The sequence below is a fragment of the Petaurus breviceps genome, unplaced genomic scaffold (genome assembly GCF_028583685.1).
Source record: "Petaurus breviceps papuanus isolate PSGF00001 unplaced genomic scaffold, PetGlider_PUasm1.0 47, whole genome shotgun sequence".
Taxonomy (NCBI): domain Eukaryota; kingdom Metazoa; phylum Chordata; class Mammalia; order Diprotodontia; family Petauridae; genus Petaurus; species Petaurus breviceps.
The window spans coordinates 8,499,472-8,517,596 of NW_027186349.1; the positions used below are offsets into that span (position 1 = coordinate 8,499,472).

Here is an 18,125-nt window from a genome sequence, read left to right on the forward strand (position 1 = left end):
CATTAATTAACAGGAAAATTAAGAGACTTAACAACTACAGTCCAATAAATTGGTTAATTGCAACGACGTTTTGTGTGAATTTGCTCACATTATAAATGCAAAAAACCTTTAAAAGATTTAAAACTACTTACTAATGTCCATGCATCAATATGCAACTTCTTGTGAAGACCGATGTGCAGAAATTTATGGTCACTGCATAATACAAATTAGTAAGGCTCTGCTGGTGTACTGGGGTTTCCTGCACGAGCTCGTGGCTAAAAAGGCATGCACTGTGAATAAGGTGACTTAGGTTCTGAGCCCCACTTCCTTGTGTGCAAAACAAGGTGGCTGGTCCAAAATGCTGTGAGGTAGCAAAGCCTGGGAATCCCCCTTTTTAAAAAGAGCTACTTGGAGGCTTCATTTACTTAACTCATTCTTGTTTGCTGTACTTACATGCACTATGAGTTCAATTTTAATAAAGAGTCAAGGATACAGTGTTTTGAAGGCTATTCAAAGGCCTAAAACAAACATTCTTGGCTTACTATTTGCCTATTTAAGTTTCAGTATGTCTTCCTCTTCTGATACCAACTACTAAAAGGCAGAATCAGATAAGAAATAGTTCTAATATCCCTATCAACTCCTCCTTCAGGATTTTATTTGATAGAAATGCTGATTTGAGATAATCTTGAAAGTGGTAAAGTAAGTCAAGTATTGAACTGTTGTTTTTTAAATACAATTTCATCACACAGAACATGACATGCAAAAATGGAAATATATTAAAGTGTAATGTACCTTTGAATGGAGTTGCAAATTTAGCTTTGTGGGCTTTCACTAAGCTCAACAGTAAAAGGACATATTGGGGAGGTGGGGGGAGAATGATTTCTAACTAATAATATAAACTCCAATTTGCTTTCTCTGGGTAGAAGAAAATATGTGGGAATATTAAGGTTTGTTTCTTTTTAAGTTGAAAATAACATTATTTTTAGTATTTGGTATCAGCGTAAGCTAGCATCTTGAGAATCATTATCCTAAATAAAAATGGAAAATTCTTCAAATTTTTTCATAATTTAAAAAAGTTCCTGTTGTTGTATACCTGACTACTTGTGCTTCTTCTACTTACATGCTGTGGCTACTAACCCGCTCCTAAAGTAGGCTGAAAATGGTGGCATTCAAGATGTTGTTTTTGTTTTACTGGGAACGGTGATATATAATGTTACATGTACTATACCACATAAGCAGAATATAGCTGGATATCAGCACCAGGCCTCGGTAGAACATGCTACTGAGGCCCCTAAAATTTACATCCATCCTCCCTCTCCTTTTCTGCTTATGCTAACTAAACAGCATCCAAATATAAAATCTTTCTAAAATAAATAAAATAAAATAAAATCTTTCTAAAATATAAAATATTTCTCCTTGATCCTAGAATTATTTTCTTTGATGTCATCAAATTTGTTTCAGTATTCATTAAAGCACACTGATTTTTCATTAATATGACATTCAGGATGACTGATGTATTTTCTCAATCTCTGGATATTATTTTGTGATGCAATATTATGTTTATCCCAGAAGCAGTTCTATTACAAGAATATCTTAAGAGAAAGAAGAAAACCTAAACAAAACTAACAGCCTGTACAACTTTTTAAATTATTTAACTTTATTACTGTTGCACCATTTATACAATTACATATAATTTCAATGCATCCATTGTACATTTTGTTTTTTTTCTTGGTTTTTTGTGTATTTTTTTTTTCATTTTCCAATGAGTGGTGTGTTGGTGTCTGTGACACAGAATGGAAGAGAAACTGGAACTGCAATGAACGCAGATTTTTTTTTTCATTTCCACTGACCAATAAACAGAACTACAGGTGCACCCAACCACGGACATGCATTAACTCGTCATGAGAAATCTAGGTAGGCTAAGTAGAATGAGAATGTTTGTTACTCCCAAAAATATCTGGAGAGGAAGAATGGAGGATTGGCATTGAGAAAAAATGTGGACAGCTAAGTGGGTACTGTCTGAAAGTTGGCATTCATCCACGGCATTAAAAAAATATCAAAATAAGAAAGGCTGTAAATAAAAAAAAAAAAAAAACACAGAAAATACTGCTTTCATAAAGATCTGATTGCCTTGGCACAGGCCCTGTGGGCAGAATCAAACACATCACTCCCAAACCCTATTACAGAAGAAAAGAGATTTTGATATCGGTGGAGTGCATCTAACAGCAGTTCAGGTACAAAAGATGTATTGTACTTTCAGACATCCATCTTTAAAATCCAGGACTCATTTGTAAAGTTGACTGAAGGTATATTAGATATTTCCCCACAAAAATACTATTTGGATTCTCTCCCCCACCCTTTCCCTCCCTCCCTTGATGGGATATCCTTTTTTGGGGGCGATACATATCATTATTTCAAATTTGAAACAAGTTAGTATAGCTGGGGGGAAAAAAAAGAGAGAGAGAGAGACACAGGTTGTTTTTAAGTGATTATTATTATTATTATCATTATTATTTTTTTTTCAATAGGCTGTCCATGTTACTCTTTCACGGCTATGGTTTGATCCGAATTCGCGGTCGGAGCCTCAGAAGGTTTAATCTCTTCTGCTGGGGCTGCAGGTTCCTGGGCCTTAGGTGTAGAGCTAGGGGCTTCCGCTGCTGCTGGAGTCTCCTTGGAAGAAGACACAGCTTCGCTGCTGCTAGGTTTTGAGTCTGAAGCTGGAGCCGCTTCACTTTTAATTTCTTGGGTGACGGGAGCCTCAGTCTTTTTGGCTTCCCCTTCCTCTTTGCTCTTGTCATCTACTTTACTAGTTGCTGTGGCTTCTGAAGACTGGGAGACCTTTGCCTCAGTGCTAGGCACCGAAGTCTTAGAAGCATCACTACTGGCCGCTGGGGCAGAGGCAGCGGCCTGCTCCTGCTCAGTATCCTTCTGTGGCTCCACCTTCCCATCAGGGACAGCCTCTGGTTTCTCAGGCTCTGATTTCGGACCCTCTTCTTTGCCAGCAGCTGCATCCTTCTCGGCTTCCTTATCTTCAGTCTTGTTAGCAGTGACCTGGGAATCTTTATCAGTCTTCTCCTCTTTGTTGTTCTCCTTCACGTCTGTGGTCTCTGCCACCGTCTGGGTCTCATCATTCTCCTTGGGAGTTTCTTCTTCCTCTGCACCAGCTCCTTCAGCCTTCTTGTCTTTATCCTTGGCTTTCTCATCGTTTACATTGTACCCCTTCTTCTTCTTGCTGAGCTTGCCTCCCATCTTTGGAGTTCTGCAACAGAAAAACAAAAAGAGATTTCTTTTTTAGAGTGAGAAAACAAAAGGAGGGAGGCTTTAGTTTCAAAGGTAAACAGCTCAGTTACACAGCTATGGACCAGTCAGCTTGGTAAATAAGCTGAGCCCAAAGTGCCAATGATTAGAGCTAAGCTGTCAGTCTTAAAGGAAAATGGAACAAATATTTGATTTTCAAGTTAGCAGCGAGCACTGTGCCGTCTCTTCCAGTTAAAGCAAACACGAAGTATTGAATCCAGAAGCCTAAAATGGCAACAGCAGCCATCTCAGGTTTAGTGTATAGCGAATCAAAAACTGCTTCATGCTTTAAAAATAGACCTCCATATGAAAACCTCAAACTATTATGTACCATAGATTTGAAAAATCAATCCCAGAAGACTTGGAGTCTTTAGAAGTTCTCTTATTCTTACTCGCACACAAAAATACATTTTCATGTATTTGAATACCTAGGCTAAAATAGAACAGAAGACATTCAACCTACCCTGCAATTAACAAAGGACCTGTGTTAGTCAAACAATAGTCCAGGCCATTAAAAATAGAGTGTCTACTCCCACTATACTTAGTTTGTCAACTAGTGTAGATTTCTGTTCGCTGCTTTTTGAAAAGTACTTCAGTTTTGGATAGAGTTTTTTTTTTTTTTTAAGTCAGTAAAGGAAAGCATATACCAATGAGATTGGCGGGGAATGGGGGGGAGATAGAAATTCAAGCCATATACCAACTAAAAGATGAAGCCTATGGAAATCTTGCTAATATGCTAGGTCGTCAAATCTTTAGATGTATCACCCATTAGTTTAGCTCAGAGGTGGGGAACCTTCGGGCCTCCCATGTGGACTTCTAGGTCCTTGGGTAGGGAATTATAACCAAACAAATCCTTTTATTAAGGATATCTGATCCCTTTCTGATTACAAACCCAACTTGCTGGTACAAACTCATTGCTCCCATTGCCTATATAATTGCCTACTCAATTTACAGAACAAATCCTTTTATTAAGGGGATTGGATTCAAGTCAAAGGGCCGCACTTGAGGACCTAGAGGGCCACATATGACCTTAAGGTTCCAGGTTCCCCAGCCCTGCCTGACTAATATACTCTCACCCATACAGTATTAGTAAAGATTTATTATGTGCACCATTCTTGGTACAATGGAGATTACAGAATATAGATAAAAATCAACAATGGATAAGACAACATGAATTTGGAGTAAGGTAGGACTTTATGTGGTCATCCAGTCTAGTGTTGTCATTTTATGGATGAAGGAAATGAGACTCAGAGAGATGCAGTAACTTGCACGTATGCACTTGTAAATTACTATAACCACAGAGCTATTAAGTATCAAATTTAGATTAGTCTTTTCTTCATACATTTCATTAGCAACAGAAAAGAAAGACTCATCCAAAGATATTTTACCACTGAAAGGAAATGAAGTAGCAAACAAATGAACTGCATATATCCATCCCCCCCCCCTTCCCTACGCCCATTGGAAAGTGTCTGCTCAATCTGGCTTCCTAGTGTGAAACACAAATACACTTTCTTTATAAAGAGCTATAATTAAGGCAGAAGTCATTACTTAAATAAATAATATGCCTTGAAATAGATATGGGTTTATAACAATCTGATTTAATTTTTAACTGGCCCAAGTACATGTAGAGTCAGCAAATATGACTCTAGCTCTGATTGCTGGAGACATGACACTTGGCCACAGCACACTGCACAAAGAAATGGAAAAACTGACAAGTCATATTCACAATACTTCCCGTGCCCTAATAGAGGATATGCCAACTTGTAAAAAAAAATCAGTTAGTAAAATGACATCAGGTCACAGTGACTAACTACAAATTCAAAAACCATACCTGTGCATACATACTTTGATGATAAAGGCATACATATCAACACATACAAATTAGGTGTGGAAATATATTTCTCCGGCCCCAGGAGTTGCAGCATTGGGTTACTAACATGTGATTCTAGTTAACTAAAAATTTAAATCTTATAAGACAAGTTAAGGCCATACTCTATTTCTTTCTTCATATTTATGTATGTATATGCCAAAAATAGGAAGACAAGAAATATTAATTATATTAATCAGATTCAGTTCCCATTGTGGAAAACCACAAGTTAAGACAGAAAGACCTGAAGTAGATGTTCTTGTTTTTTTATTAATTCACTCTAAAACTGCAGGGAGGGAGGTGGAAAAATGGAGGATAAGGGAGACCAGGTTCTTTCTTGAACATATTAAAGTCCTGTCTAGTCACAAGAGCTAAAAACAACACAGTCCCTTCACTTGCCAGGCATTTGATTCTTTAGATGACCAGTTCCTTTTTCATAAAGTAGGGGCCTTAAAGAAATAAATAAGATGTGAGGGCTTCATTTGCCAAATGTTCACAAGAAAACTCAATATACTTCAGAGTAAGTCAATGGAACATCCCACTGGACTGAAGCTGTAGTTGTCCTTCATTCTTTCTTTAGTTTTCTAGAACACCACACTCTTTCTTGGTCCTTTCTTAGCTAACTACCCCTTGATCTTCCTCTGAGTCTTCATCTTCCCAAACCCTTAAGACAGGTGCTTCCCTCTGATCTATCTTGAGCCCTCTTCCTTCTAGATTCTTTCCCCTGACAATCCCAAGTTACCCCATGACTTTGACATTAAAATCTATACAGGTGACTCTTAAATTGATATCTCTTCCATGATCTAGAACACATTTCCAATATTTCTCACTAGCATCTCAAACTCAAAATGTCTGAGACAAATTTGTCATCTCTTCTCCCAAATTTGCTCCCCTTTTTGACCCTACTTTCCCATCAGTGGCATCACTATTTGACTCCGTGTCCCATGTTCAAAACTCTCTTAGATGTGACTATTTCTCCATCTCCCCTATTCATTTGCTGACTTGACCACACTTCTAACATCCATCACTTCCTCCCTCTACCTCACTCCCTTGGCAGCACAGCTCTTAATTATCAGCACCATTCCAATATTCCACTAACATACTAATAGGTCTGCCTGAGAGACCACATTTTTAATATCACTTATTATCAAACTAATTTTTAAGAACATAACTGATCAGTCCCTTTCTGATGATACAAACCCAACTTGTTGAAACAAACCCCATGTTCTCACTGCCTGTAGAGCTGCCTCTCAAATTCCTTATCCTAGTGTAAAAGGTTCTCCTATCTTGCTAGCCCTGTCTTATATCACATCCCCACATATACCATATACTCCAGCCAAACTGTACTACCTGCCATCATCTCTCTCTCTCTGCTTTCATGTCTCAGTACCTATACTCAAATCATTCAGTCTATCTGGAATACCATCTTCCAATTCAATTTAGAAACACTTAAAACACTGAAAATTCATCTTTTGTTTTATATCACCTGTATTTCCCAATATCCCAGATAAAAGAATATCCATATATTAAAGAACAAAAAAGGAGAGAACAGTTCAAACAAAATCAATAAACACACCAACCAAATCAACATAATATGCAAAATTCCATAATTATATAGACTCCATATCTGCAAAAAAGGGAGATGCATTTGAATATATTTTCTTTAAGACCAAGTTTGAGCATTTTGATAATTTTGTTGTTGTTTTTCCATTTATATGTAGCAACTGTGTACATTATTTTCCTGATTGTGATTACTTCACTTTTCATCAGTTCTTCTAAGTCTTCTCATCCATCTCTGTATTCATATTCATTGTTTCTTATAGGATAATCATATTTAATTATACTCATTACCACTATTTGCTTAGCCCCAGGTCAATGCACACCTGTTTGTTTTCCTTTATATAGTGTTTATTAAAGCACAGTGCCTGGCACATAGTAGGCACTCGATTGATGTCTGCTGATTTGATTGGGTCAAGGAGTATGGGGCAGTTTAATAAAAAAAAAATTCTTTAGCATAAGTCCTAATTTCTCTCCAGAATGGTTGCACCAATTCACAGTTCCACTAATAGAAAAGGAATCACAACCCCTCCAACAATGACTATTCCCATCTTTTTTCACTTGTTAAAGTTCCACCTTCTTCAAGAAGCCTTTGCTGATCCCCCCACCCCTTTTAAGGTTACTGCCTCCCCTTTATTGATTATCTCTAATTTATCCTGTGAATATGTGGTCGACATAATTGTTTGCATGTTGTGCCCCCTCGTTAGACCACAAGCTCCTTTGAAGCAGAGATTGTCTTCTGTCTTTCTTTTCATCCCTAGAGATTAGCACAGTGCCTGACATATAATGAAAAATTAATAAATGCTAGAGAAATAATCACTACTTGACTGAGGAAATTGATGTCAGAGATATTTTAGAGGTAGACAAGACTTTGCAACTGATGGGAACTAAAGGAAAGTAAATGGTCAATAAACACTCCAAGACTACAAACTTGAATGGTTGGGAATCCAAACTTGAATTTTGTGGCATCCCCACAAAAGTAAAAGAGAAGTTAATAAAAGGAGTTGGAATGGTTGGTGGGGAAAGAAATAATGAGTTGTACTTTAGATATGTTGAGATGTCTATGGGTCATGCAGAAGGATATAGACAACTAGAAGTTGGTGATATGGGACTGCAGCTCAGAACAGTCTTGAACTTGACCTGTAGATTGGGGAATTATCTGCAGAGATTGTCATAAACCACCCAAGAGTTTAGAAACTGCTTAAGCTTCCAAACACTTGTGAGATACCTATGGCAGCTAAAGTCAATACCAGTTTAGATTATAAACTTGAAAAAAAATTTTTTTTCTTTTTTTTTTTGCGGGCAGAAGGCAAGGTAATTGAGGTTAACTAAGTTGCCCAAGGTCACACAGCTAAGAAGCGTTAAGTGTCTGAGGTCAAATTTGAACTCATGCTCTCCTGACTCAAGGGCAGTGCTCTATTCACTGAGCCACCTAGTTGCCCCTAAACTTTAAAGTTTTAAAGAAGGCTAATTGAAGATTAGTCAACTCTCCATTTTCCCTCAGCAGCTCTGTTTGGTTTCCACTTCCCAGAACATTATGCCTCCCCAAGATAAGGTGATCTTCAGAAATCTCACCGCACTCCTTCAATTGACTCTTCCCTTGGACTGGAGGGTTGGAAGAAAGAATAAACTCCTCCCCAAAGTCTTCCTTAATAGAAGGCTCAGAACTTTCTATGTCACTCTTCATTTTTCTATCAGTGGTTCTGCTTGGTTTCTACTCCCAGGACCCCACCTCATCTCCCCCTTCCCTCCATCCCACCCCACTTCAAATTCCTTTTCTGTATTGTGTTCCTCCACTAGATTGTAAGCTCCTTGAGGACCTGCAGGAATTATCTTTCTTCTTATTTGTATTCTTAGCACAATAGGTGCATATAGTAGGGGCTTAATAAATGTTTATTAAATTGGACATAACTGACACTAATAAGTATTTCATAAAAAAATAGAACGCAAACATAGAAAGCTTGGTGAGAGATTTAAGGTTATCATAAGGGCACTCAAAGATAAAACTAGAAGAAAAAGATTTTACCTCTTCAACATTTCTTCATATTTGTTCCCATCTCTTCACTTAAACCAAAACTATTCTAAATTCAGACCCTCAGTACCACTTTTGCAGCAACCTTGTAAAAGTCTGCTTGAACCTTAACTTTTTTTTTCTTTCTGATCCAACTTCTAAAAAGCTAACAAACTTGTATTTCTAGAGCATATTTGCCCATGTTATTTCCCTGCTCAATAAACTATTTGCCACTGGGGTTATATGACCAAATTCTTGGGAGGGGGAAGAGAAAAGGGAACTGATAAACAATACTAATACTTAGCTTTTGTTTCTTTTACTTCCTAGGACTAAGTCATTATCACCTATTTGGACAAAATCTACTCAGCCTAAAAAGTGACTTGGCAGCAAAAACTACTCTTATTATAAAAACTGTAGCAAACAAAACATTTTAGTGGTAGGTACAGGAAACCATCATCTGGCCTCCATTTATTTGTATTTTAACAATGTAGTAGGTTATAGGTATAACTCAAGAAATGCAAGTGACTGGGGCTGCTAGGTGGCCGCAATGAATAGAGCACCAGCCCTGGAGTCAGGAGGACCTGAATTCAAATCAGGCCTCAGACATTTAACATTTACTAGCCATGATCTCGGACAAGTCACTTAATCCCAATTGCCCTGCCTTCCTCCCTCCAAAAAAGCAAAAAGAAGAAGAAATGCAAATAACTAAAGAAAATCAACCCCATATTAAAAAAAAAAAAATCACTGTACTGCAGAGTCAGAAGAGATCTCAGAAACCATATTGTACAACTAACGTATTTAAAAGGATCACCACTATAACACACCCAACAACCAAGAGGTTAATGAGACTCTGCTTGAAGACTTCCAAGGAGGAGGACCTTCCCACACATCCTAATGCAACCCATTCCATGTTTGGACAACTCTAATGCTTCGAAAGTTTCTCTTGACATCAAGTCTAAATTTTACACCCCTTGCCAAAGGTCCTGTCCTTTAGAGCTAAACAGGTTAAGTCTAATCCTTCTTTCGTATGACAGCTCTTTAGACAGCAGTTGTTTCCTCACCTCCCCTGGCCCAGTCTTCTGTTTTCTAAGCTAAAAAAAAAACAAAAACAAAACCCTAGTTCCATCAATCTATCCTTCGATACCATGTACTCAAGGGCCTTTGCCATCTTGGTTATCTTCTGCAGGTGCTCTCCAACTTATAAATGTCTTTAAACTGTAGCATTCTCTTAATTCCTGTAGGCTATCCCTGTCTTAATGTAGCATAATATTACATTTGCTTTTTTGACTGCCATATCACACTGGAACATGCTGAGCTTATAACCCACTAACCATAACTCCCCTTCTTTTACTTTGGACGCTTACTTTTTGAACCCAAGTGTAAGACTCCCATCCATTCCTATTGCATTTCATTTTATTAGAATCAGCCCAGTGCTGAATGCCTATAAAAATCTTTCAGATCTTGACTGTCATCCTGTGTTAGCTCTCCCTTCTCAGCTTTGTGTCATCTGCAGATTTTATGAGCATGTCATCTATGGTTATACAAATTACTGATTTTTTAAAAATGTCGAACAGCACACATCCCTAGGGTACTCCACTGAGGATTGTCTGCTAAGTTCACATCATAATATTAACAACTCTTCTTTGAACTGGGTCATTTCTTAAGTATAATCCATCTAATTCATCATCTCGCCCATATCTCTCTCTTCTCTAGAAGTGTTATTGTTCAACCATTTCAGTCATGTGTGACCCTTCATAACCCCATTTGGGGTTTTCTTGGCAAAGATACAAGTGGTCTGTCATCAAGTCTCCAGCTCATTTTACAGATGAGGAAACTGAGGCAAACAGGAAGTGAGGCCAGATTTGAACTCAGGAAGATGAGTTTTCCTGATTCCAGACCCAGCACTCTATCCATTGCACCACCCAGTATGGAACAAATGTTTTACTAAAATCTAGATAAAATTCTATCTACTGCAAAAAGTGAGATTTGTACATCCCTAAGGTCCCTTCCAGCTCTACCATTACTAATCTAAATTGTTAGTTCACTGTGATTCTAGTCTCCTAGGTGTTTCCAAGAATGGCAGAATGAAAGCCTTTTTGTGAGTTCTACCACCATTATAATAGCACTTTGTATGACTATAACACTTTACACTTAGAATGTACTTTCAATGAAAACATCTCATAGTGCCTCCTACAGGAGGAAAATAAGTGTCAGAGACAAAGTGGTTTACTGACTTGCTAGGGAATAGAGGTAGGGAAAATCCAGGTTGATTTTTTAAGTCACCTACTATGCTTACAGCTATTCCAAAGTGACAATAAAACAAAAACGGAATTAAAAGACCCATACAAAACTACTTTTGACCTAATGAGTGACCCACCTACTCTGTATCCTTGTCTTTGCCTCAGTCTTGCACTAAAACTAATTTTTCCCCCACTCTAAAGAGGGAGAGGGGAGAAAATTACATTGTCATAACAATACCAATATTTTAAAAACCTACTTTTGCAAATATGAATGTGTGTGTGTGTATTTATTTTCCCCCCAAGGTAATCAAGAAGACAAATCATAGAACCATTAAGATACTTCAGGGGAGGCTAGGTGGCACAGTGAATAGAGCACTGGCCCTGGAATCAGAAGGACCCGAGTTCAAATCTGGCCACAGACACTTAACACTTACTTGCCATGTGACCTTGGGCAAGTCACTTAGCCCCAATTGCCCTGCATTCCCCCCTCCAAAAGGGGGGGGGGGGGAGCCTTCAATTTATTTTTAACTAGGAAGAAGAATCTTTTAGGTATTATAACACTGATGGGCACTTAAACACATGCACCAAACCACTCATTATAGCCAAAAATAATCTTCCAGACAGAGTTAAAAAGTCTGGGTCAGACATCATATGAGCTGCTTCCTTAGTTGAGATATTGTTTGAGTGACAACAAAGGAAACAATATCAAATCACTTCCCCTTTCACTGAACTTTCATTATATCTTCAGTTCTCTTTACTCCTAACTAAAGCAGAACAATCAGTTAACCAATGCACAAATCATCTTCAACCTCTTCAGAAAGGGTTTGCATACTGTCATGAATCTGTAAATTAGAAAACTACAATAAACAATGGATCAATATGACTATACTCAACAAGAATTTCAAGGTTGCTGAATTTGGATATCTGCATCCCAATCTTGGTTATGACATTTACTAGCTATAGCAAGCTTCAGTTTATCCGTCTGTGAAATGGAAGCAATAATATTTGCATAATTTGATAGGGCTGCTTAAAAGGAAAAGTACTTTTATAAGCTATAAACATACATATACACACACACATATATATGTATACATATATCAATTGTATCACTTCTCTTACCAAACTAGATGTCAGAAAGTAAGTTAGAGGAAGTACTATTTTAGAAAAGTCAAAAATGACTTGTGTTCCAATGACTGAAGTCAAAGACACATTTCTTTTTTCTTGTGTTTTTAGACTTCTTTTTAAGACTTAAGGTTTTAGAAAATTACCAGGAAAACCAAGAGGTTATTTAACATATTTCCATTTCTAACATTAAGGGGCCATTTTATTTCACCCTCCAAACTGAGCTGTGACCAATATATATTAGGCCATCTGTGTTATGGAGTCAAACCATTTGATTAGTGAATTGGCCTTCATTTTAAATAAATATTTTATAGGAAATCAAATCAGAGTTTGTTGTTAAGCAGGAGATAAATACACACTGCCATTCTTTTCTCCAAGTTGGGACTAAAGGAAGAGGGAAAAGGAAAAATGAGGGTGATGATTTCAATGGGAGCCAAAAATAGTTCTTGGTCAATTCAATTTTTAAAACATATATTTATGCTGCAAAACACATTTTATTCCCATCATCTGAACTGCCCTGTACTTATTTATATGTGTACATATTATTTCCCCCAAAAGGATGCAATCTCCTTAAAGGAAGGGACTGCTTAATTTTAACTGTCCTAATCCCAATGTCTAACACTTAGTAGGCACTTATTCTAACTGAATGAAGTACATTTCTATTAAATATCTACTCCCTGAAACAATGTTGTTAGAACTGCTTTGCTAGCAAAAGAAAAAAAAAAAGCTGCTTTGCCATCTTACTTCCAAAAGACAACTCATTGCCTAGCCATTTTTCTTTCTTAATTTGCAATAAATCATTTATTTAAGTTGTAGCCTAGCAAAAGACTAAAGAAACTATGATTAGAACAGTCAAGTATAAAATTAAGGGATGGAACAAGTACTAGTATGTTTCTTACCTAGTAATGAAAGGAAGAAGCAGTGATGACAGACAGTGGGGCACATGCAAAAATTGAGAAGTGCCCTAGTCAGGTCCTTTCCTAAGGGCAAATGCTACTCTCAACCATCATAGGAGAAGATGAGAACTCAGACTTTTCCCTCTTCCTTTAGTCCCAACTTGGAGAAAAGAATGGCAGTGTGTATTTATCTCCTGCTTAACATCAAACTCTGATTTGATTTCCTGTAAAATATTTATTTAAAATGAAGGCCAATTCACTAATCAAATGGTTTGACTCCATAACACAGATGGCCTAATATCTCTTCAGACCAGTGGCAGGAAATTATTAGGAACTGCACAAATGGGGCAGATGTGGACTTCTTAGATATTCTATACGTACAAACTTCATGAAGTTATCTAGAACTTTCAGCTGGCAATGATAAGTACATGATTTAATTCCTACCTTTAAATCCAACCTCAACCTATCAGCACAGCCTATTAAATAAATTCCAATTTAAACCATTTAGTCTAAGGAGGGAAAGTGTAGGCAAAATCTTGATCAGCCATATGCTAATCTTTATATTTTTGGTACAAAGGAATGCTGGTCTTTTAAAGATTCACTGATTGGTTTACTGATCCTTGTAGTTGTTATTTTTCAGTCCCATCCAACTCTTGGTGACCCCATTTGAAGTTTTCTTGGCAGAGATACTGAAGTGATTGGCCATTTCTTTTTTCAGCTCATTTGACAGATGAGGAAAGTGAGGCATATAAGGATTAAGTGATTTGTCTATGGTCATGTAACTCGTAATAGTAAATGTCTGAGTACAAATTTGAACTCAGTTCTTTCTGATTTCTGGGCCTGGCACTTTTATCTACTATGCCACCTAGCACCCAATATTTATAGTTACTTTAGCCTGTTGGTACATATTTAGTAGTTTTTTAAAGCCCATAAATTGTTGGATTTTACCTTCATCCAAACATATTAAAACATATCAAGGAAATCCATATAACAACAGATCTTGCTGCCCCCACTCTAGGTAACCCTACAAACAATTTAGAACTGTAAGGAAACTTGGCAGTCAATGAATGTAACCAACCCTCTCATTTTACAGATACGAAAACTGAGATACAGAGTTTAAATGATTTGTCCAGGGTCACACATATAAGCAAGTGTCTAAGACAGAATCTGAAGCAAGGTTTTCCTGAGTCCCAGTCCATGGCCTTGTCCACTATGCCACATTGCCTCTCAAAAAGGAAGCAGAAGTCCGCTAAATAATTTTAGCCCTGCACTAACACTGGGATAAAGCTGTGTGGGAGTTGTGCGAGTTGTTAGGGTATCTCCTCTTTACCTACTGTGGATAGTTCCACCACTGTGCAAAGAACACTAAATAAATTCTAATCACATTTTGCAAGAAACAAATTTCCCAAGAAGAAAAGACTGTGTCTTCCTTACTCTTTGTTTTAACAATGACAAATACATTCTGGCATTCAAATATTTAATAAATCTTTGATACTAACAAATCTTGAGTTAATAGGTTTAAGACTTAGGATATGAAAAACTATATAAATTAGGACATTGAAGAGACTGCAGTTTGCTATCGTACCCTACAAAGGATTAAAAAAAAAAGGAAATTAATAGTCAAGGAAAGGGATACCAAGGGGATAATGACAATACCAAAAAACTCTTTCTTTTGGAATCCCAGCCTCAAAGAAGAAAGTGATATGGAAATGCAAAACCACTTTGACTTTTCTTTTTGTATTTATGAGCCACCTCAAGTTGTCAGAAGTTAAGGAATACACACACACACACACACACACACACACACACACACACACACACATGAAGACACCTAAACAGTTTCTAGTTAAAATCACTTATAAAGGCTAGTTGTCCTCATAAAAGAAAACTCTTCCCCTACCATTCAGATTATTTTGTCCAAGTTTAGACGGCATTTTAAAATGAGTTTGCAAATGTCTTGGAACATATGCTCACACATAAAGAATTTTCTGGGACATGCAAATGTAGGACTTTTTTTAGAGTAAAAATTTCATGTGCAGTTCCACAGGTTGAGAATACTGAAAGCCTGGTCATGTGTGTCCTCCTCTTTACAGATTATACCCTCTCTGCAAAAAGGAAATCCCCTCTCCCCCCTCAAAAAACCACAACCCCACAACTTTCTCCTCTGCTACTGAGTCAAATCAACTAAAAAGTATGCTAGATTCACTTCTGCCAAAACGCTGTCAAAATTCTATCAAATTCCTAATCCTAGATCCTTGCCACTTAAAAGTGGCAGAGATCTAAAATTCACAGGGCCATGCTTTTGTCAATACTCGACCCAATTCTGTTCATCCTAGGTTTCACTGAAAGCACCCCTTTCTTCAGGATAGTAGTATTCCATAACATTTTTTTTTTCCATCTTCTATTCAGTCATTCCCCACTGGTTTCCAGTTCTTTGCTGCCACACACCCCCACCCCCCACATATACACACACAGCTGCTATAAACGTTTTTGTACATATTAAGACCTTTTCCTAGTAGTGGTATCACTGTTTCCAAGAGTATTCACAATTTAAAAATTTGGGGGACATAGTTCCAAAACTGCTTTCCAGAATGGCAAACCAATGTGTAAAACAACTAAAAGAAAAATCTGTTGGGTCTTCTTTTTTTTTTTTATTTTTGGAGGGCAATTGGGGTTAACTGACTTGCCCAAGATCACACGGCTATTCTTTGTGTTAAGTGTCTGAGGCCGGATCTGAACCCAGGTCCTCCTGATTCCAGGGGCGGTGCTCCACTCACTTCACCACCCAGCTGCCCCCTTATTTTCCCTTTCTTTACTCCCACACTGGACCTAATATTTTGCTGCTGCTAGAGCCTGAAGAAATGGGAAGTGGAAATCCAAATTCTGGTATGACTCTAGCAGTAGACAAAATACACTGAGACCAATGGGTCAGTGTTTAATTTAATCTTGTACTATACTGTGCCCCGCCCCCCCCAAAAAAGGTAGCTGGCAACTAAGAAAAAAATACATTTCATATGCCCCACTGTATGTTATTTTGAACAATCTGATTACCAATGAGGTCCTGCTCTAACAGAGTTTCAAATATTATGGTGGCAAAGCCCCAAGCTCTGGAAAATTCTACCAAACCAGAAAGCCCTTGCAAAAACTCTGTCTTTGAAGATAACCTAGTTTAAAGTTCAGAGACATTCATCTCTGGAAGCTTGGCCACTGGGTGATAAATTTTTGGACCACGTTACTCAAAGATCATCTATAAATTTGTAGTGAGAATTTGATACAATTTGTGGTGTAAGTTGTCAGTAAAGGCACCAACCAAAGGCATGGGGAATCAGGAAAGATTCCAGGTAGAAATTGCAATTTCTGAAGTTCTGAAGGAGTTCTGAAGAGACCAAGGAATTCTAAAAGGCAGATGTGAGACACAAGGCATGGGAAAGTCTGTGCAAAAAAGAGCCAGGGATAGAATTTCAGGAGTGAGGAGTAGAAAGAAGGTCAACTTGGGTGGCCTGTAGAATATGGGGGGGGGGGGGGAGGGGGAAGTGATATATAATTAGTTTGGAAAGGTAGATTTGGGGCCAAGTTCTTCAGTAGTTTAAAAGTCAAAACAGATCACAGCCAGGTAGCACAGCAAGTAAGAGCACTGGCCCCAGTGTCAGGATGACATGGGGATCAAATCCGGGCTCAAACACTTAGCACCCACCCAGAAACATCTGGCCATGTAACCTTGAGCAAGTTACTTAACCCCAATTGCTTAGGGGCGGCCAGGGGGCTCAGCGAGTAAGAGCACTGGGCCTCAGTGTCGGGTTGACCTGGGAATCAAATCAAATTCGGGCTCAGATACTTAGCACCACACCCAGAAATAACTGGCTGTGTAACCTTGAGCAAGTTACTTAACCCGAATTGCTTTAAAAAAAAAAAAAAAAGGTCTAACAGATGAGCATATATTTGACCCTAGAGGCACACTAGATAAGCATCAGAGTTTATTGAGTAGGAAAGCAATATGGTCAAATATGCACTTTAGAAAAATCACTTCTGCAGATGTGTCTAACAGGAATTAGAGGCAGGGAGGTCAACTAGGAAGCGACTGCAATAGCTCAGGAGAGAGGTAAAGAGGACATGAAGTAGGGTAATAGCCATGTCAGTAGAGAGAAACAGGAAGTCTTTCAGTAGCTTTACATTATTTCTTATTTTATTTATCTGATATTGAATAGAGCTTCATATAAACTGAAGAGGAAGGAAAGTAAGATCTGAAATGTTAGTTTAATACTCATAATTAGAAATGCTTTTCAATAAAAACACCATCATCAAAAATAGCCAGTACATCCCGGGCTCAGACACTTAGCACCCACCCAGAAACACCTGGCCATGTAACCTTGATCAAGTTACTTAACCCCAATTGCTTAGGGGCGGCCAGGTGGCTCAGCAAGTAAGAGCACCGGCTCCAGTGTTGGGATGACCTGGATCAAATCCAGGCTCAGATACTCAGCACCACACCCAGAAATAACTGGCCGTGTAACCTTGATCAAGTTACTTAACCCCAATTGCTTTAAAAAAAAAAGAAAAATGGCCAGTACATACTGAGTAGCTGGGGCAGCTAGGTGGCACCACAGTGGAAAGAGTAGGGCCTAGAGTCTGCAAGACTGGTCTTCATGAGTTCAAATACAACCTCGGACACTTAGTAGGTGTGCAATCCTGGGCAAGTCACTTAGCCCCATTTACTTCAGTTCCTCATCTATAAAATGACCTGGAGAAGGAAATGGCAAACCACTCCAGGATCTTTGCCAAGAAAACCCCATATGGGGTCATAGAGATTTGGACACAACTGAAAAACTGACAGAAAAACAGGGGATACCTATTATAATAATTGGAGGCATCTCAAGGGCATTTACCTGTTAGCCACAGAAAAGTCCTAGATGGACAAGAACAAGTGATTTTGAAAGTGAGCTCAAGAGTGTGTGTTTAAGAGAGCTGGTTTATTTAATCATCCCTCCATCCCTAAATTAATAGGATCTTAAGACTTAGAGCTGGAAGTGTAATTAGAGGTCACCTAATCCATCCCTCTCATTTCACAGACAAAGAAACTAAGACCTGGAGAAAATAAATAACTTGCCCGTGACCAAGCAGGTGACAAAATAATGCAACTGGGATTTGAACTCAGGCCC

At 38.1% G+C, this 18,125-nt stretch overlaps 1 protein-coding gene across 1 annotated transcript in view; it reads right to left on the minus strand.

Moving 5' to 3' along the window:
* Nucleotides 1-1,615: 1,615 nt before the first annotated feature.
* Nucleotides 1,616-18,125, minus strand: part of BASP1 (brain abundant membrane attached signal protein 1) — an 89,266-nt gene continuing 72,756 nt past the window's right edge. The window contains exon 2 of the mRNA XM_069101405.1: nucleotides 1,616-3,238. Coding sequence (XP_068957506.1) covers nucleotides 2,518-3,228 — 711 coding nt within the window. The 5' untranslated portion in view covers nucleotides 3,229-3,238 and the 3' untranslated portion in view covers nucleotides 1,616-2,517. The remainder of the gene's footprint in view (nucleotides 3,239-18,125) is intronic.